The sequence below is a fragment of the Ooceraea biroi genome, chromosome 12 (assembly GCF_003672135.1).
Source record: "Ooceraea biroi isolate clonal line C1 chromosome 12, Obir_v5.4, whole genome shotgun sequence".
Classification (NCBI taxonomy): domain Eukaryota; kingdom Metazoa; phylum Arthropoda; class Insecta; order Hymenoptera; family Formicidae; genus Ooceraea; species Ooceraea biroi.
Window position 1 is genome coordinate 8,734,841 of NC_039517.1, and position 20,081 is coordinate 8,754,921.

A 20,081-nucleotide genomic window follows, 5' to 3' on the forward strand; every position below is an offset into this window, starting at 1 on the left:
AAACTCAGGTTATTATATAATTCAAATCGTACCAACGAAGGAATCATAAAATAATAATATCTGTTAAAGTGGTATTTATATAACATTTATTTTTTACCTTTATCTGTTTCGCACTTTGAAACACAATTCACTTTCGACGAGAAGCCCGTTTCTCTTCCCAGACGCATTACAGAGATCAAAGCGTATTTCCGTTGTGCGGTTGCCAGTTTGTATGTATTTTTCTGTCACTGAAATGGAATTATCTACACTGAAATGGAATCCAGTCCAGATATAACGTTACATTGTCTCCCTTGCGTTCGCCAACGGGGTAGCTATTATAAAATGCACTTGCAGGAAACAGCAAAAGTATACTTCGAGATAATCGCGCAAACTTCTCTGCGATTGCCGTTTACGTTTTCCACGACGGCTCCCCTTTTCCTTTCCATGAGAAATCCGGAAAATAGCGCAAGCGCAAGCAATCACAACAAGGACGAGTGCAAAGTCTCGCTGCTCTCAGTATGCGTTTGGTCGTCGCACCGTGACAATGGCGAACCGAACTCGTTATCTTGGTATTCGCGACGAACCCAGAATCTACAATCGAGACTACAAGGATGACCTACAAGTCAGCGTACAGCTGAACGTGTGGACCCTAAAACCGATCGGCACATGGCCAAAATCGCCGGACCGCTCCTGGATCGAGGCGGTATGCTGCAGAACGCTGCACGCGAGTTGCTACGGGCTGCTGGCGCTGATTCTGATCCCCTGCGGCATGTACATCGTCCTAGAGATGAAGGACTTCTACAACCAGCTGAAGCTCGCCAGCGCGCTCAGCTTCTTCATGATGTCCGTGATGAAGTACTGCGCGCTGATCGTGCACCAGGCCGACATTCGCAAGTGTGTGGAGTACATCGAGGGCGACTGGCGAAACGTGCGATACACGGAGGACCGGAATATCATGCTAAAGAACGCGAACTTCGGTCGCCGGCTCGTAGTGATCTGCGGCTTCTTCATGTGCGGCGGCATCCTGTTCTACTACGTGGCGTTGCCGCTCACTCGTGCCAAGATCACTGACGAGGATGGTAACATGACGTATCGCCGGCTGGTGTACCCGGTGCCCAAGGTGATCGTCGACACGCGTCGCAGTCCCGTCAACGAGATCTTCTATTTCATCCAGCTGCTGTCAGGTTTCGTCGCCCACAACATCACGGTAGCCGCATGCGGCCTGGCAGCTCTGCTAGCGATGCACGCCTGCGGCCAACTGCAGGTACTTATTTCCTGGATGAATCACCTGGTTGACGGCCGCGAGGAAGTAAACGACACTGTGGACGAGCGACTGGCTAGCATGATCCAACTGCACGTACGCATTTTGAAGTAAGTCTGACTTCGCGCCGGGATTATGTGATGTTCGCGAAAGATTGTTGAAGACTAAGGAAGGTAGACTACTTCTGTGTCAATATTATATAACAATGGAATTAAATTAATACATTTGATAAAATTTATTCGTATGTAATAAATAATAAGTTTTAAATGGAAAAAGTGGATGATGCATCGGGAGATTGTTACATGAGTCGTTTTTAGCTTTATATCGCTAACTGAGGATTTGCTGCATGAAATATCATTGGTGGAGGTTGTGGGATGTACCATGAACATATGTTTCCTTGGATATTACTGTATGATGGTATATATATACATTTGCAATTTTTATAATATATTTATACTGCATATTGTTAGAGATAATGCTGTATCACAAAAAATATCTTCCGTTTTGATAAACTGGTAATTTATTATCGTTCTGCAAGTAACGATTATGCATATTGTAGGAATGGGATTTTAAGCAACCTGTTAGCGGCTTGACATATTTAATACTGCTCGTCTCGGTTACGTTCAATATATTCATATTCTGTTACATAGGTGAACTTTTAGCGGAACAGGTACATCCGTTATTACTTGCCGCAAGACTCCTTTATAGCGCGCCAGTTTTTGATAACTAATAATAAGATACAAAATAATTTAAAATAATGTTTTTTGATAATTATCTATAATAAAATTAGATGAAAAGTAATCTTCTTACAGACTATGAAAGTATGTGAGAGCTCGTACATGATCGATTGGTACCGGTTACCAAAGAAAAAAGGTCTTGCCATCATCCTAATAATCTGTATGTCCAATGCGACCACCAGGCTTACTGCCGGAAATATAATCGAATTGTCTATTAGCCGTTTTGGCGATGTAAGTATTATATTCAGATATCATATTTTTATATTACTTTTATATAACTTTATTAATATTTTGTACCACAAGAGGATAATTTTTTATAAAAAATAAAGAAGAAAAATTTTTATATTAACCAATGAAATAATTAATTTAAGAACAAATTTCTGATAGAATCATTTGTATTATACATGGCGACAAGAAAAATAGTATTTAGTAAATTAGAAACTTTAAATATTTTAAATATTCTAATAACGAATTTATTCTTTAAAAATAGGTTATTAAATCTTCTGTCGTATACCTAAATATGCTACGAACATTTACGATTTGAAGAAGTACAATATAAATTATAGTATACTTATCTCGAGTAAAATTAATCTCTCACGAATCATACATAGCAGCAATAAAATATTTTGAGCACATACATCTTCATAGAACATTGATGACTGTGCTCTGAATTGAACAGTCAAAGTATGTAATGTCACACCATATCATTTGTTAATTAATATTATTTCAGGATAGAAGCTTCCTCAGTTCTGTAGCGCCTCTAAATAAAATTAAAATAGTATCACATGCACAAGTTCTTATCAGCTCGTATATTAATGAATTGTATATTACCATGTTTGACGCAAATTACTTTTCCATCCAAATGCAACCGAGTGGACATGCACGAACTACACATTAAGCAACATTAAACCCATACACACCCGCACATATTGATCGCTTCAACCCCTTCATCGTCTGGAAAAGCCTCTTCTCTTGAGCGAACTATACTCCTTAAAAAAAACCGTGGAGACGCGCAAGCGTCGGAAACGACGACAGTTTGCTACCGCTATTGCTTAGCAATTGTTACCAGCAACATTATCGCTCAATAGTTCGCGGTATCCGCTTGAGACATCATGTCGCAACCATTATTTGGCGCGGTCGTCACGCGTAATGTCATGCACCAGCAGGACAGCGAATATAGCATTCAGCTGAATCGCTGGTTCCTGAAGCCGATCGGAGCCTGGCCCAGGGCTGGCGCTTCGATCAGCATCATGAACAAGCTTCTCTCGCGCGGTATCCAGTTCACCTGCCACTCACTGATCGCGTCCACGGTGATACCATGCATACTGTATATCCTCTTCGAACCGGACGTATATCTGAAGCTGAAGGCTTTCGGTCCGATGATACACTGGTTAATGGGTGGTGCGAATTATTGTTCGCTGCTGTCGAGTAGCCACAAGATACGCAAGTGCGTGGACCACATGCGTACCGATTGGCAAATGGTCGAAAGGATGAGCGATCGCGAGGTAATGCTGAGAAACGCCAGATTCGGTCGGTTCGTATCCACTTTCTGCGCGGTCTTCATGCAGGGCGGCGTGTGCTCGTACAGCGTGATCACCGTGCTGACGCCGGTGATCATGCAGATCGGCAATATTACCATCACGATGCGCCAGCTGCCCTGTCCATTTTACACAGACTTGGTGGACGTCAGGTACAGTCCGGCGAACGAGATCGTGCTTGGTCTCCAGTTGATGTCGACCGTCATAGTGAACTCTGTCACGGTAGGCGCGTGCAGCCTCGCTGCGGTCTTCGCCATGCACGCCTGCGGCCAGTTGAATATTCTGATGATAAAACTGGACGAATTGGTTGATGGGACGGAAGGTGAATTCAAGACGAATCATCGAAAGCTGGCTGTCATCGTGGAGCATCATTTACGTGTACTGAGGTACTACAGTTATTTATAATAATATATCAATATTTAACATCTATTTTAAATATTTTTACTAAAACTTATGTCTGAATAACAGAATATAGAGTATTGTGGTTTTAAATATTCGAAGTGAATTTGAAGCTTTAATGAAAGTGATTTTCCTTTCTATTCTTTTTTATTAAATTTTTATTTTAATCAAATATTTACGTAGCTTTAGGAATATTGTATGCATTAAAATTTTTTAATATATTAAAAGAGTAAAAGATTTTCTTGTGTATTACGTAAAAAGTAGCGTTAGATTGGATTTGAATGCGTGCGTGATTGGATTTCAGTTTTGTTTCGCAAATAGAAGCGATTATGCATCACATATGTCTCATCGAGTTGCTGGGGTGCACAATTGATATATGCATGCTCGGATATTACACGATCATGGTACGCTAAACTTCAAGAAGCTGTAATAATTGTAACATGCAAATTTTGTGTGTTTGTGTGTATGATATTCTAAATATTTGTATTATATCACAAACGATATTTAAATCATTCTATGCGTATAATTTAGTCATACCAATTTTATTCGCACTATATATATATATATATGTATATACACACATATACATGTTATTTACAGGAATGGGAGTTACATGATACCAAAAATTTGCTTACGTACTTCACTATATTTATCTCTATGTCATGCAACATTTTTATATTTTGTTACATTGCTGAAATTCTCACGGATCAGGTAGCTGCGTTGTACATATATAAGTTTCTTCCTTTCCATAATATTCTAAAATAAAATTATTATGAATTGAAAAAGCAAAGATCAAATCAGTATTTGTACAGTGTCAAAAAGTAGGCGAAATGGTGTACATGACAGAGTGGTATCGGTTACATCATAAAACTGCACACGACTTGATCCTAATAATTTCGAGATCGAATACTGTCATAAAGATAACCGCCGGAAAAATGATTCAACTGTCTATTGCAACTTTTGGAGATGTAAGTTTGTCTGATATAATCCAAATATCAACAATTTTCTGAATCAGTAACAAAATTTCAAATTTATGTTTATAATCTTCCATAAATTTTCTCTTAAGACCTCAATTTTAACTATTATATTTATATTAGCTATTATATTATTTAATTAATGGTATTATACCCAAATATGTTAAATAAAGTTGTTCATGCTGCTAATACAAAATAAATAAAGATACTAAGACACTTTTACAGCAAACTACATGCAAAAGCATTAACATAGATTTGTCGATCCTAATCATTTCAGGTGATGAAAACAGCGTTTGCATATCTAAATATACTCAGAACGGTAGCAACATAGCAAAAACTAAATATATAAGCTGAATATGAAAATTACTGCAAACGGATCATTTGTAAATTTATGTAATTTATTAATAATTAATGTAGTAACGTAGGGTACATTTCGATGATAAGAATGAGCATATCTTTCTTCCCCTTAATAATATCATTAATTAGTATCATTAATTAATAACGACACGATTTTTATCAGGAACATATACATTCTATAGAAATCATTACATTAAAGAACACACTTCTATTTATAATGCATAGCTAAGAGTAATAATTTGTAAGAGAAAGGAGATAGTAACAGCAAATGTTATTACATTCGCTGGCTTATCACGGTAACTCCAACAAACTGTATTGTTACCGCTTGTATCACTTGCACAATACGCTGCGATTTGTAGCAAGGTGGTGATACCATAAATATCGATTGCGTTCTATCTGAACCTCAGACCGGCGCGGTAATTTCTCTCGCTCTCTCTTTCTCTCTCCCGCTTCTCGCGCGTCCGCGCAGACGCTGGCTGTTGATTATTGTTCCGTTAAGAAACACAGCCAGGTGCAGCGATCAGTATTTAAAGTGATTCCGCGATCTTCAACCATGAAGTGTGCCACCCACGAGTCCGCGATAGACACCTACAGACGAGATAACGATTACAGTCTCCAGGTGAACCGTTGGTTGCTGAAGTCGATCGGTGCCTGGCCAGAATCTTCAATGAAGTACTCAGTCACCAGAAACATTCTCAAAACAGTACTAAGATTAACGTGCCACTTGTTGATAGCATTCACCGTGGTACCTTCCATGCTATATATAATCTTCGAGGAGAAAGATTTTCGTCTGAGGCTCAAGGCTGTAGGGCCTTTCAGTCACTGTCTCATGGGTGGTATCAATTATTGCTCACTGCTGCATCACGGCAGTCACATACGCAGATCTATCGAGCACATGGAGAACGATTGGCGAATGGCGAAGAGGGAACATGACCGTGAAGTGATGCTGAGGAACGCTCGTATCGGACGCACTATAGCAGGCGTTTGTGCGCTGATCATGCAGGGTGGAATTCTCAGTTACAACTTGGCGAGAGGAATGTCACCGATAATCGAGGTCATCGGCAACGAGACGGTGGCATTTGGTCGCTTACCGTGTCCGTCTTTCAACATGATCGTGGATACCCGCTTCAGCCCGGTTTACGAAGTCGTACTAGTCTTTCAGTTTCTTTCGATCATCGTGGTGAACAATGTCACGATTGGTGGATGCGGTCTGACCGCCGTTTTTGCAATGCATGCCTGCGGTCAACTGAACATGGTGATGTTGCGTCTACACGAGCTCGTCAACGAGAAGCGAGAAGTTCTTCAGCTACGACTGGCGAACATTATTGAGCGTCATTTACGAGCGTTAAGGTAAGACGAAGTTTCAAATTATATATATATATATATATATATATATATATATGTTGATTCGATTGTTAACAAATTCACATAATTATATTATTTTACAAATTTTCTCTTATGTTTAAATACATTTTCTTAAAAGTTAATATTTTTTACCTCTATAAAATATTCGAATAAGAATGTTGAATGTTGGAAGCATTGCGGCTATTGCTGGACGTTTGAATTACAGGTTCCTTTCACGTATGGAAACGGTTATACGTCAGATATGTTTTGTGGAATTAGTCGGCTGTACGTTCAACTTATGTATGTTAGGATATTACACCATTACGGTACGCTAAACATTTCTGAAAGGTGAATATGTGATTAATTATCCTCGTTTCTTTATATTTTTATTTTAAGCATTATCAGCACTTTTTATCTTTTAGGAGTTGCATGAAGAAAGCGCAAATACCATAATATCCTATATCATGGTGTTGATATCGATGATGTTTAATATTTTTATATTCTGTTTCTTTGGTGAGCTCGTGATGGATCAGGTAAAGTAATATCATTTTTATCTAAAAGCTTCATGAGATGCTAAAAGATGCATGGATTTAATTCTGCAACAGTGTAAAAAAGTCGGTGAGGCAGCTTACATGACAAACTGGTACTATTTACCGCGTAAAACTGTTTTTGCTTTGATATTAATAATTTTGCGATCAAGAATAACTGTCAAAATCACAGCTGCAAAAGTATTTCACATGTCTATCGCGACATTCGGTGTTGTAAGTATCGAAAACAATTATGGGCAAATTCTATAAACTAAGTTTAACGTATTCTGATGCAGATATACATAAAATAATATATAGTACGCTAATAATAAATGCACATTCAATTGTTATGTAAGATACCTTCGAATAATTTATCGGTATTTTTTGATAATTTTGTTCTATTTACAACTTATTCTTTCTTATTCTTTCGACCGTCAAATGCGTGCTTTACAGCAGAATAAGCTTTCAACATTTCGTTAACGTCCTGTGTATTCGGTGCATGTATATATTATATGTATATGTATAATTATATATAATCATTTTAGGTGATTAGAACATCTATCGCATACTTGAATATGCTTCGAACTTTGACCATGTAAATATGCATATCAAAAAATTAAAAACTATATTATATATTATTATATTAGATAAATATTCCAAAATAAAATTTCTTGTATAATAAATAATAATATGTATATATTTGCTTAGTACTCACATACATCTATGAATCTCCAATACACACAGAAGGTATATAACTATATGTATCAAATCTTTATACAGATATAAAGTATCGGTACAGATATAAAGATAAAAAAATATTTAACGAAATAATTGTAACAGTGCAAAAAGATTCTCTCGCGTATATAGCTCCATATATCAACTCTCTATAGAGTCAACTGAGTTTTTTTCGCGGAAAGAACCATGCGACGAGAAAACCGCTCGTGTGCGTAAAGTTTTGCGCGCAATCATAGTTCATGAAGAGCGATTGACCTATCACTCGAGGGTTGAAGTTTTCCTTATCCTGTTTTTACCAATACAACTGTAAAACGTACCCTCCAACTTCCTGATACGATTGATCGCATTGACCACTTATTTCTTGAAAAGCAGGTTGCACGAAGGTTGGCGCAGTCGCAGTGCTCTTTCCGCGCTCGAGCTTACCCGCGATCCTTTCAGTAGCCATCAAGCGCTCGCGTTTTAACGATGCAGGGAGATCCTATCCAAAAGACAAATTCAGTCGAATTAGTTCACGATCACGAGGAAGACATGCGGTTGAGTATCCAACTGAACCGTTGGCTCCTCCAGCCCCTCGGCGCCTGGCCGAGGTCAGCTGGAATCTCGTCGATGGAAAGATATACGTACACGTTGGTGAACGTGATCTGTACCGGTCTGATCGGCTTCATCCTCGTGCCGACAGTCGTCTATATGACGCTCGAGATCGAAGACACTTACAATACTCTGAAGCTCTCCGGGCCGGTGAGTTTCTTCGTGATGGCTATCATCAAGTACTCCTCGCTGATCTTCCGTGAGAACGACATTCGTAAAGGTATCAAATACATCGAGAATGACTGGATGAACACGCGGTACCAGAATGACCGCATCATCATGATCAAAAGCGCGAAGTTCGGCCGTCGTCTTGTGGTGATCTGCGCGTTCTTCATGTACGGCGGTGCTGTGTTCTACTATCTCGCCCTGCCGTTCAGCAAGGGTACAATCACGGAGGACGACGACAACCTGACATATCGGCCTCTGGTGTATCCGGTCGCCCGAGTGATCGTCGACGCGCGACATAGTCCCATTAGCGAGATCTTCTTCTGGGTGCAGTGCCTCTCGGGTTTCGTCGCGCACTCTATCACAACTGGTGCCTGCAGCCTGGCAGCTGTGTTTGCGATGCACGCATACGGCCGCATGGAGATTCTCATACAGTGGATCGAGCACTTGGTGGACGGACGAGAGGATCTCTGCGGTAGCGTGGACAACAGATTGGCGATGATCGTGCATCAGCATGTGGCAATCTTACGGTGAGCTATTCTTTTAAGGCTTACTTGTACGCCTTAAGGAGAATCGTCAGTCGTTCTTCTCATCATTCGTTGTGTTATTTAAATAATTAATCATTTATCTGCGAGCTGATATCGTATTTCGTTTTTCCTGTTTATCAAATATTTTCAACATTGCCTTGCAGTTTCATAGCGCTAATCGACAATATTCTGCGCGAGATATCTGTTGTGGAGATTGCGGGATGTACGTTAAACATGTGTTTTCTTGGATATTATACTATCACGGTACGCATATCGTACAAAAAGTACGTATCACCGAGTGCAATGTTCCTGTTAAGCAATATCAACGTGTTACAACAAAGTTTATGGTGTCGGCATGTTTCTAACCGTAAGAATTTTCATTTCAATTGCAGGAATGGGGAAGTCAAGAACCTGCAACTTATGTAACGTATATTATTCTGCTCATATCTCTCACGTTCAACATTTTCATATTTTGTTATATTGGCGAGCTTGTTACCGAACAGGTATAATGCTTCTTATTAAATAAAGAATTAAAGAAATTAAACATTTCTTTGCATTCTGATGGTGTGTCGCATGTATATAGTTAATATTTAATCTTACAAATATACATCTTTACATTTTTATAATAAAACGAATATTATAGCTTTTTTGTATTGCAAATATTGTAATAGTTAACAAATTTTACAAAATTCGAGATTTTTCTTTATTATATTTTATTTTCCTTTATTTTAGAAAGTAGCTCTTATACATATATGTGAATATGTAATAATTAATATAACAAAAATATGAGAAAAACAATTCTGTAAACAGTGCAAAAAGATCGGCGAAGTATCGCACATGATCGATTGGTATCGTTTGCCAGAAAAAAAGGGTCTCGCTCTCATATTGATAATCGCTATGTCTAATTCGTCTTTCAAACTTACTGCTGCAAATCTCTTCGAGCTATCTCTCAGCACTTTCGGTGATGTGAGTAGTGCGATTTTAAAATGTTTCTTAAAATTAGCGACTTTAGCATGATTTATATGTCATTTATCCAATTCACAGGTGGTTCGAACATCGGTCGCTTATCTGAACATGCTACGTACATTAACTTCATAAAATTTGCCAAAAGTGTGAAAACTGATATAATTGCCGATTGCATAAAATGTAAATTAAAATCCTATGTTGAAACAAAAATAAAAGATAAACATTTTAAACAAATAGAGAATTTACTTATCTATTAATAAATATGCGTGTCTAAAACAAGGAAAGACCAATATGTATATTATACACTACAGCTTTCGCATTTTCTTTCCAAACATTTTTTAACGCCGTACGATGATGTACCACGAAAACGTAAACAACCGATTTTCAAAATTGAAGAAATAAAACTTCAACTTGATGAAAACTTTCGACTGCATTTTATGTGAATTAGTTTCTCATCCAGCGAGTATAACGGCACGGGATATTCAATGGCCTAAACAATACACACACACATATATAATTCATATATAATTATTGTTTTTATTTTTTCAGCTTCTACAGAAAGTTTCTTTTCTCTAGTATAAATATAATCCCAACAGTTAGAGAACATTAGTCTACGGACGATCGTAATCATTTTCTAAATTATCATCCTAAATACAAAATCACATTCAAATAAGGAAGAAAATACAGATTTAGCTGAATCAATGTAAGTAATGTAACCATTATTAAATTTATTTGACTTGCATGAGAATTATTCTTTATTTATGTTATTTATCTACGAATTGATGATCAATACGGCGGTTACTTGCTTGAATATGTTATATACATTAACATAATTTCCTGGTTCTTTGGATTGTATAAATTATACTGGTTGTATTATATTTGTTGTATAATGAAAATGGAGAGTTAATAGTTTCACGAAATATTATATATTTTAATTAAATATTTAGTATTGTGTTATAATAAAAGAAAAATATGTAAAATATCAATACAGATCTAATACACAGAATGTTTATTAAATTAATATTTCATTAAAATTATAACTTGTATTTTCTCAAACGTTTTACACATAAATTTTATTAAGCGAAGCTTACTAATATTCATTATAAGTTTCAAAGTTATTCTCAAAACTGCATTAAAATAATATAAATTATTTTAATATCGGAATGCATACCATTTCATATAAATATTTAATACTCTAATCAAGTCTAGAATAAAATTCACTCAATAGATAAAACGTATTTTCTAACGTGAAAGATTGTATTCTGCGAAGAAATAATTTATCATGTTGTGATGAAGTACGAGTTATGACTGACAGCAACTTGTTCACAGTCGTTTCCGCCTCCATTACTCATAATACGATTTTACGAGGCCAGTCTCGACGCAACAAGTTGCAGGAACTATAAGTATCGATTATCCGCCATCTCAGCCTGCTAGCATAAACCCGTCTTTTCTCTCTTCAAGAATAAGTCGTATGATCGCGCAGTTGTAGTTACTGCAACTGAAGTACAAGCAAGTAAAAGTAGCGAAGAGCACTTTATGTGTTTTGTAAGCCAAGCACGATGCGTTCCCCTCGCGAGGTAGATATTCACAGGCAAAATAACAATTAAAGTCTTCAGGTGAACCGTTGGTTCCTATAGCTGATCGGCGCGTGTCATCGCAGTTTTCGCAATGCCTGCGATCAGCTTGTCAGTGTGGTGGCTCGAAGAGTTCGTTGAAAAGGATCGGTATAATATTGTCCAAATGAAACTGGCGAGTCTTATGGAATGTCATTTGCGAGTGTTGAAATAAGATTGATAATTTAATTTATTCATGTTCATATATGTCTACAATTTTTACATGTGCTGCAAAGATGATAAAACTCGATTTTGTTTTAAGAATAATTTTCTCTGTTCTGTAAACTAACTAAACCAATTTTTAAATGTTTCTTACAAGAGTAATATCTCAGTAAGTATTACAGGATAATAGTTATTTTTGTTAAAAGATATTTGAATAAGGATACCGAAAATTGTTTAAGGAATACGATTACAATTGAGTATGTTAATTGCAAGTTTCTTTCGCGCATGGACACGAATTATACAATAAATGTCTTGTGGAATTAGTTTGGTGTACATTAACCTTATGTATGCTTGAATATTATATTCATATTGTAACGAATGGACGAGGCTAGTCTTAACACGAATAGAAGGAAAATAGCGAGAAACCCGAGAGGGTCTGCCGTGTGAGAGAGGTCCCGTTCGGTCTCTGCGATCTCATCGTCATCCCGCGAATTATAAAAGGATCTGAAATATATTGTCATCTCAATAAGTCACGGGCGTATCAACTTACCTTCCGTATCATCCAGATGCTACACGTATATTATTTTTTCATATTTATAATTTTTTGTGTTGTAAATTTGCGAGCTTTACTCTTCAAGAATGGCATGAAAAACGAAAATATAATAACGTATCTCATTATACATATTAACGTCGATGATGTTCAATATCTTCAATATTTTATTTATTACGGAACAAGTAAAATCATCATGTTTATCATTTTTCTTAGAGTTTTGTCAACTTCACTTAATATGACATAATATTATCAAACCCTTACTTCAAGAAACCTCATTTTAAGACAGTGTAAAAAAGTCGGCGAAACATCTTACATGACCAACTGCCATCAGTTACCACGTAACACTGTGCTTGGACTTATATTATGGAGTTATTTTGCCTTCGAGTAAAGTTATCAAAATCAGCGCAAAAGTCTGTTTATTCGCTTCATGATTATGAGGATTACGAGGATAAAACAGTTAAAAGAATTCAGGCACTATTTTTATATACAAGAAAGTAGAGTACCATGTATATATATTTTCGTTAACACTTTACACAAAATCTGCTGTTGTTAACTGCTATTTCAGGTCATTTTGATGCGATTATATATCATTTACAATAAAAGACTCAACATAGAACGCTCAGTTTAGTGATTCAACGTATGCGAGCATATTTGCAACAATGTTACTGAAGTAGAAGTCCGACGATATCAGTCACGAACACTCGCAACAATGTTACCCAGGTAACAAGTCCGAAAGCTTTAGTCAATCGATTAGATTCTCTGTCATGCTAGACCATCTCTCACTCACGCGCAGACGCCACGGTGACTATGAAGCTCGCTCTTACGTGATAGTCTATTAGTAGTCGTTGTGCCACCGCGCGATCATCATGTGCCAGGCGGTGATCAAGGATCTGCACGATCACAGTGTGCAGTTGAATCGGTGGTTCCTCAAGCCATTAGGCGCGTGGCCGCGATCTGCTACGACTTCTAAGGGTGAGCGGGCTCTGTCCTACATCCTGATATTCATCTGCTTTTTCCTGATCGCCTTCACCGCGGTACCGTGCGCGCTCAACATCTTATACGAGGAGAGAGACATCCAGCTAAAGCTCATGGCAATTGGCCCGCTCAGTCACTGGATCATGGGTGCGATGAATTATTGTTCTCTGCTGCTGCGTAGCGCAGATATACGCGGTTGCGTGCAGCACATGCAAAGAGATTGGCAGATCATCAAGCGTACGCGCGATCGCGAGATTATGGCGAGGAACGCGCAACTGGGTCGGCTTGTTGCAGGTTTCTGCGCGGTGTTCATGCACGGTGGCCTGTTCTCCTACACTATCGTGTGCGCGATGACGACAGTAGTGGTACCGATTGGAGACAATCGGAGTGTAGAGATGATCCAGTTGCCGGTTCCGTCGTACAGCAAATTTATAGACGCCAGATTCAGCCCGGCGAACGAGATCATGCTGATGACGCAGATGCTCTCCACCTTCGTAGTGAACTCCACCACCGTTGGCGCGTGCAGCCTGGCCGCCGTTTTCACCATGCATGCGTGTGGCCAGCTGGATATCTTGATGACACGATTAAATAGGCTTGTCGAAGGTGAAGACGCGAGGACTAGTGGATCGCTCCAGCGGAGACTGGCCGATATCGTGGATCATCACTTACGTGTTTTAAGGTAATACCGGATTTAATATATTTTGAAGAATAAGATATAATTTGAATTAGGTAATTGTGGTTGTGCCGGACATATTTAGTTAATACATATTTAGTATAAATATTTAGTATAAATATTTAATCAACACATATAATGTATTATGTAACTTTAAATTGTAACTTTATAGTTTGCACATACATTTTAAGCATTTTGTTCAGATGAAACTCTTAAATTATGAATTGTTCAGATTCCCTGATACGTTATATAATGAAATGATAAACAGAAAACATTATATGTTTGAATATAACTATGATAAACAAAATTCTTTAAAATACGCTTTTCCTATTTTCGTCAAGTCTTGATTTCAGTTTTATAGCGCGCATCGAAGACGGTATGCATCAAATATGTCTGGTAGAATTACTCGGATGTACATTTAACATGTGTATGACTGGATATCACACCATTACGGTATGCTAATCATCTTGAAAGGTGAATATGTAATCAAAAGTAATTTAACGGCATTTTAACAGTATTCAAATTCTTATATCTCAAGAAAATAATTAATGCGTCATAATAATTTCAGTCGTGGAATAATATTAATATAAAGGGTATAGTACTGTACATTATCGTATATATATCCATGACTTGAAAAGATGAATAGGCTGTAAAACAGCATTTTGTGATTTTTCTACTTATGAAATTTTAACTACAATTTACTGATTTTCAGAAGTGGGGCGATTCTGATGCAGTAAGAATAACGACATTTTGTATTATATACGTATCTATGGCTATCAATATTTTTATATTTTGCTATACTGGCGAGATTCTTACGGAACAGGTAATAAACTTACAATTATATAACTTGCGCGTATATAAGAATTTTATGTGTCTTATATATAAAATGTTCATTCATCAGTAATCAATTTTATCAATTAAAAATTTTAAATTATAAGAAAATGTAGAATGTCCATGTTCCTTATTAGTGCAAAACAGTGGGAGAAAAGACATATATGACTGATTGGTATAACCTACCCCACAAAACTGCTCGTGGTCTCCTTTTGATAATAGCGAGATCGAGCAACGTTATTAAGATAACTGGTGGAAAATTATTTCAATTATCTATTGCAACTTTTAGTGATGTAAGTAAAACACACAAATGGCACAAATTTATAATGAAACTGTATTAATAAAAATTTAATACATTTATAAATTTACGTGTGTATAATATGGATCGGTACGAAATCTTTCTTTGTATCTCTGAATGTAACAGTTTTATATAAACCTTATATATTTGAATGTTTAAAATTAAAATTTTCGAGATTTAATTAATTATGTTGTAAATAGGAAGGAAGACCTTATTGTTTCAGGTAATTAAGACTTCCGTAATATATTTGAATTTAATAAGAACGATGACTTCTACATGACCTATGTTAAAGTAGGAAACTTGCATAATATTTTACATAGCAATATATTACATACCAAGTACGATATTGTTAAAATAGAAGAAATATTTAATAAATAGGACAAATAATTATATTTAATTTCCATCTTTTTAAATAATTGTATTGTCTAAAAAAATTATCTTATCAAAGCTATATCTGAAATAATTATTCATACTTTTATGAGATCATAAAAATATTTTCTAATTCTTTTTTCTGAAGAATACAGCAATTTACACATCTAAATTAAGTGCAAAGCGATAAGATAACAATCTAACATACCTTAAACTTAAAGGAAATTAATACCTTGCTGAATATTTTTATCGCAATCCTTTACTTTATAAGATAACCCACTTCTCTGCGAACAATTACTCTGAGTATTGATCAACTGCCGAAATACGCGCACCGAAACCAGATTATTATTACGTATCTCACATAAGAAGCATATAATTTGCACTATTATAATAATATTGAGTAGAATGACGTATCTGTTTGAATACTCACTTTATCTCAGGTGAAATTATCAAAGCACAAAATTCTATGAAATTTGCACTCGCATTCACAAATGTGTTTCCATATTCATGGAACACGGGTTCTCGCAAAAAAGACAGGACGAAGCCGCTTCTAGGAGCGATTATCGATCCTCGACATGCATGCAATGTTCTCATCGGAAAAAATTGTGAACGTAAGCGTGTATTGGACTTGTTAAAAGTTGGCGCAGGCGCTTATTCGAACACGATCCTTACCAGAACACTCTCTATCGTAGCAGTACAATAGACGTCTCTGTGAAGCGAGTATGACACAGGTGAAATGCAAGCCAGTCGACATCGCTTACGAAAACGTCAACGATTACAGCCTGCAAATAAACCGATGGTGCCTGAAGTGATCGACGCTTGGCCGTAAAAAGACAGCGCGATAGAAAGAACCATCGCATTCATACAGGTTGCCGCATGCTCGACCACAATAGCGATCGTTACCGTACGATGCATATTGTACGTTCAACTGGAGGATAACAGTTTCAAGATGAAGCTGAGCGCCCTTGGGCCGCTGCTTCACAGGATCATGGGCTCCATATGTTACTAAACTAATAAACAGTTACTGGACGTTACTAAAGCGCAACAAAGACATTCGCGATTGCATACAGCACATGCAGGCGGACTGGAGGCTCGTGCGACGAGTCCAGCACCGCGAGGTGATGCTGCAGTATGCTAAGTTCGGCCGTTTCATCCCCGACATCAGCGCGATAATCATGTAGGGCGGTCAGCTACTCTTTGGCACGACGCGAGCAATCACAACCGTAAAGATTACCGTCGGCAACCAAACATTCACCACACATCCCATGACGTGTCCGACGTAGAGTAGGATCAGCGACACGCGATTCAGTCCAATGAACGAGATCATGCTGGTGATACAGTTCGTGTCGGCATTCTCATTTAAATTCTGTTATACCTTATTTTCATTTTTTACATATTAAAAAAATTTTTCTCAGAGTTTTGTCAACGTCACTTAATATGACATAATTGAAATGTTATCAAACCCTTAATTTAAGAAACCTCATTTCAAGATAGTGTAAAAAAGTCGGCGAAACAACTTACATGACCAACTGCCATCAGTTACCACGTAACACTGTACTTGGACTTATATTATGGAGTTATTTTGCCATCGAGTAAAGTTATCAAAATCAGCGCAAAAGTCCGTTTATTCGCTTCATGATTATGAGGATTACGAGGATAAAACAGTTAAAAGAATGCAGGCACTATTTTTATATACAAGAAAGTAGAGTACCATATATATATATTTTCGTTAACACTTTACACAAAATCTGCTGTTGTTAACTGCTATTTCAGGTCATTTTGATGCGATTATATATCATTTACAATAAAAGACTCAACATAGAACGCTCAGTTTAGTGATTCAACGTATGCGAGCATATTTGCAACAATGTTACTGAAGTAGAAGTCCGACGATATCAGTCACGAACACTCGCAACAATGTTACCCAGGTAACAAGTCCGAAAGCTTTAGTCAATCGATTAGATTCTCTGTCATGCTAGACCATCTCTCACTCACGCGCAGACGCCACGATGACTATGAAGCTCGCTCTTACGTGATAGTCTATTAGTAGTCGTTGTGCCACCGCGCGATCATCATGTGCCAGTCGGTGATCAAGGATCTACACGATTACAGCGTGCAGTTGAATCGGTGGTTCCTCAAACCATTAGGCGCGTGGCCGCGATCTGCTACGACTTCTAAGGGTGAGCGGGCTCTGTCCTACATCCTGATATTCATCTGCTTTTTCCTGATTGCCCTCACCGCGGTGCCGTGTGCGCTCAACGTCTTTTTCGAGGAGAGAGACATCGTGCTGAAGCTCAGGGCGATTGGCCCGTTCAGTCATTGGATCATGGGCGCGATGAATTATTGTTTTCTGCTGCTGCGTAGCGCAGATATACGCGGTTGCGTGCAGCACATGCAAAGAGATTGGCAGATCATCAAGCGTACGCGTGATCGCGAGATCATGGCGAGGAACGCCCAATTGGGCCGGTTTGTTGCAGGTTTCTGCGCGGTATTCATGCACGGTGGCGTGTTCTCCTACACTATCGTGTGCGCGATGACGACAGTAGTGGTACCGATTGGAGACAATCGGAGTGTAGAGATGATCCAGTTGCCGGTTCCGTCGTACAGCAAATTTATAGACGCCAGATTCAGCCCGGCGAACGAGATCATGCTGATGACGCAGATGCTCTCCACCTTCGTAGTGAACTCCACCACTGTTGGCGCGTGCAGCCTGGCCGCCGTTTTCACCATGCACGCGTGTGGCCAGCTGGATATCTTGATGACAAGATTAAATAGGCTTGTCGAAGGTGAAGACTCGAGGACTAGTGGATCGCTCCAGCGGAGACTGGCCGATATCGTGGATCATCACTTACGTGTTTTAAGGTAATACCGGATTTAATATATTTTGAAGAATAAGATATAATTTGAATTAGGTAATTGTGGTTGTGCCGGACATATTTAGTTAATACATATTTAGTATAAATATTTAGTATAAATATTTAATCAACACATATAATGTATTATGTAACTTTAAATTGTAACTTTATAGTTTGCACATACATTTTAAGCATTTTGTTCAGATGAAACTCTTAAATTATGAATTGTTCAGATTCCCTGATACGTTATATAATGAAATGATATACAGAAAACATTATATGTTTGAATATAACAATGATTAACAAAATTCTTTAAAATACGCTTTTCCTATTTTCGTCAAGTCTTGATTTCAGTTTTATAGCGCGCATCGAAGACGGTATGCATCAAATATGTCTGGTAGAATTACTCGGAGGTACATTTAACATGTGTATGACTGGATATCACACCATTACGGTATGCTAATCATCTTGAAAGGTGAATATGTAATCAAAAGTAATTTAACGGCATTTTAACAGTATTCAAATTCTTATATCTCAAGAAAATAATTAATGCGTGATAATACTTTCAGTCGTGGAATAATATTAATATAAAGGGTATAGTGCTGTACATTATCGTATATATATCCATGACTTGAAAAGATGAATAGGCTGAAAAACAGCATTTTGTGATTTTTCTACTTATGAAATATTAACTACAATTTACTGATTTTCAGAAGTGGGGCGATTCTGATGCAGTAAGAATAACGACATTTTGTATTATATACGTATCTATGGCTATCAATATTTTTATATTTTGCTATACTGGCGAGATTCTTACAGAACAGGTAATAAACTTACAATTATATAACTTGCGCGTATATAAGAATTTTGTGTCTTATATATAAAATGTTCATTCATCAGTAATCAATTTCATCAATTTAAAATTTTTAATTATAAGAAAATGTAGAATGTCCATGTTCCTTATTAGTGCAAAACAGTGGGAGAAAAGACATATATGACTGATTGGTATAAACTACCCCACAAAACTGCTCGTGGTCTCCTTTTGATAATAGCGAGATCGAGCAACGTTATCAAGATAACTGGTGGAAAATTATTTCAATTATCTATTGCAACTTTTAGTGATGTAAGTAAAACACACAAATGGCACAAATTTATAATGAAACTGTATTAATAAAAATTTTATACATTTATAAATTTTTGTGTGTATAATATGCATCGTTATGAAATCTTTCTTTGTATCTCTGAATTTAACAGTTTTATATAAGCCTTATATATTTGAATGTTTAATATTAAAATTTTCGAGATTTAATTAATTATGTTGTAAATAGGAAGGAAGACCTTATTGTTTCAGGTAATTAAGACTTCCGTAATATTTTTGAATTTAATAAGAACGATGACTTCTACATGACCTATGTTAAAGTAGGAAACTTGCATAATATTTTACATAGCAATATATTACATACCAAGTACGATATTGTTAAAATAGAAGAAATATTTAATAAATAGAACAAATAATAATATTTAATTTACATCTTTTTAAATAATTGTATTATCTAAAAAATTATCTTATCAAAGCTATATCTGAAATAATTATTCATACTTTTATGAGATCATAAAAATATTTTCTAATTCTTTTTTCTGAAGAATACAGCAAT

At 36.9% G+C, this 20,081-nt stretch overlaps 4 protein-coding genes, 1 long non-coding RNA gene and 1 pseudogene across 7 annotated transcripts; 5 read left to right on the forward strand and 1 right to left on the reverse strand.

Annotated features, from left to right (window-relative positions):
* Nucleotides 1-421: 421 nt before the first annotated feature.
* LOC105281875 lies at nucleotides 422-2,784 on the forward strand. The gene is made up of 5 exons (XM_011343412.3): nucleotides 422-1,350; nucleotides 1,558-1,657; nucleotides 1,800-1,910; nucleotides 2,053-2,208; nucleotides 2,468-2,784. Exons 1-5 carry the CDS (start codon nucleotides 524-526, stop codon nucleotides 2,519-2,521), a joined length of 1,248 nt encoding a protein of 415 aa, XP_011341714.2. The 5' UTR covers nucleotides 422-523; the 3' UTR covers nucleotides 2,522-2,784.
* On the reverse strand, nucleotides 1,852-2,142 carry LOC105281874. The gene is made up of 2 exons (XR_894384.3): nucleotides 2,051-2,142; nucleotides 1,852-1,966 (listed from the first exon to the last, which is right to left on the reverse strand). It is a non-coding gene; the product is annotated as an uncharacterized LOC105281874 (long non-coding RNA).
* Nucleotides 2,785-3,064: 280 nt separating the features above from the next.
* LOC105281876 (odorant receptor 33c) lies at nucleotides 3,065-5,328 on the forward strand. 3 transcript variants are annotated; one of them, XM_011343413.3, is made up of 5 exons: nucleotides 3,065-3,901; nucleotides 4,219-4,318; nucleotides 4,515-4,625; nucleotides 4,727-4,882; nucleotides 5,166-5,328. In XM_011343413.3, the coding sequence occupies exons 1-5, from the start codon at nucleotides 3,090-3,092 to the stop codon at nucleotides 5,217-5,219; spliced, it is 1,233 nt and encodes a 410-aa protein (XP_011341715.1). In that variant the 5' UTR covers nucleotides 3,065-3,089; the 3' UTR covers nucleotides 5,220-5,328. The 3 variants fall into 3 exon arrangements, with proteins under 3 accessions (XP_011341715.1, XP_011341717.1, XP_011341718.1); XM_011343415.3 differs by lacking the exon at nucleotides 5,166-5,328 and having other exon boundaries at nucleotides 4,701-4,850; XM_011343416.3 differs by lacking the exon at nucleotides 5,166-5,328 and having other exon boundaries at nucleotides 4,716-4,850.
* Nucleotides 5,234-10,331, forward strand: LOC105281877. Its single transcript, XM_026974340.1, has 9 exons — nucleotides 5,234-6,595; nucleotides 6,816-6,915; nucleotides 7,012-7,122; nucleotides 7,195-7,380; nucleotides 8,293-9,134; nucleotides 9,296-9,395; nucleotides 9,524-9,634; nucleotides 9,942-10,097; nucleotides 10,176-10,331. Exons 1-9 carry the CDS (start codon nucleotides 5,799-5,801, stop codon nucleotides 10,227-10,229), a joined length of 2,457 nt encoding a protein of 818 aa, XP_026830141.1. The 5' UTR covers nucleotides 5,234-5,798; the 3' UTR covers nucleotides 10,230-10,331.
* Nucleotides 10,332-12,948: 2,617 nt separating this feature from the next.
* LOC105281878 lies at nucleotides 12,949-19,955 on the forward strand. Its single transcript, XM_026974341.1, has 9 exons — nucleotides 12,949-14,079; nucleotides 14,427-14,526; nucleotides 14,786-14,896; nucleotides 15,042-15,242; nucleotides 17,622-18,433; nucleotides 18,781-18,880; nucleotides 19,140-19,250; nucleotides 19,394-19,549; nucleotides 19,778-19,955. Exons 1-9 carry the CDS (start codon nucleotides 13,292-13,294, stop codon nucleotides 19,832-19,834), a joined length of 2,436 nt encoding a protein of 811 aa, XP_026830142.1. The 5' UTR covers nucleotides 12,949-13,291; the 3' UTR covers nucleotides 19,835-19,955.
* Nucleotides 15,246-17,395, forward strand: LOC113563150 (annotated as a pseudogene).
* Nucleotides 19,956-20,081: the final 126 nt, after the last annotated feature.

What these genes read in the sequence shown, in the direction of transcription:
- LOC105281875 (XM_011343412.3), top strand. Translation starts at nt 524, where the DNA reads ATGGCGAACCGAACTCGTTATCTTGGTATTCGCGACGAACCCAGAATC. An exon ending in TTGGATATTACTGTATGATG is followed by an intron (nt 1,658 to 1,799) that starts GTATATATATAC and finishes TGCATATTGTAG; the next exon opens with GAATGGGATTTTAAGCAACC. An exon ending in GTGAACTTTTAGCGGAACAG is followed by an intron (nt 1,911 to 2,052) that starts GTACATCCGTTA and finishes ATCTTCTTACAG; the next exon opens with ACTATGAAAGTATGTGAGAG.
- LOC105281876 (XM_011343413.3), top strand. Translation starts at nt 3,090, where the DNA reads ATGTCGCAACCATTATTTGGCGCGGTCGTCACGCGTAATGTCATGCAC. An exon ending in CATCATTTACGTGTACTGAG is followed by an intron (nt 3,902 to 4,218) that starts GTACTACAGTTA and finishes ATTGGATTTCAG; the next exon opens with TTTTGTTTCGCAAATAGAAG. An exon ending in CTATTGCAACTTTTGGAGAT is followed by an intron (nt 4,883 to 5,165) that starts GTAAGTTTGTCT and finishes TAATCATTTCAG; the next exon opens with GTGATGAAAACAGCGTTTGC.
- LOC105281877 (XM_026974340.1), top strand. Translation starts at nt 5,799, where the DNA reads ATGAAGTGTGCCACCCACGAGTCCGCGATAGACACCTACAGACGAGAT. An exon ending in AAAACAATTATGGGCAAATT is followed by an intron (nt 7,381 to 8,292) that starts CTATAAACTAAG and finishes TCCTTTCAGTAG; the next exon opens with CCATCAAGCGCTCGCGTTTT. An exon ending in CAGCATGTGGCAATCTTACG is followed by an intron (nt 9,135 to 9,295) that starts GTGAGCTATTCT and finishes ATTGCCTTGCAG; the next exon opens with TTTCATAGCGCTAATCGACA.
- LOC105281878 (XM_026974341.1), top strand. Translation starts at nt 13,292, where the DNA reads ATGTGCCAGGCGGTGATCAAGGATCTGCACGATCACAGTGTGCAGTTG. An exon ending in CTGGATATCACACCATTACG is followed by an intron (nt 14,527 to 14,785) that starts GTATGCTAATCA and finishes ACTGATTTTCAG; the next exon opens with AAGTGGGGCGATTCTGATGC. An exon ending in CTATTGCAACTTTTAGTGAT is followed by an intron (nt 19,550 to 19,777) that starts GTAAGTAAAACA and finishes TTATTGTTTCAG; the next exon opens with GTAATTAAGACTTCCGTAAT.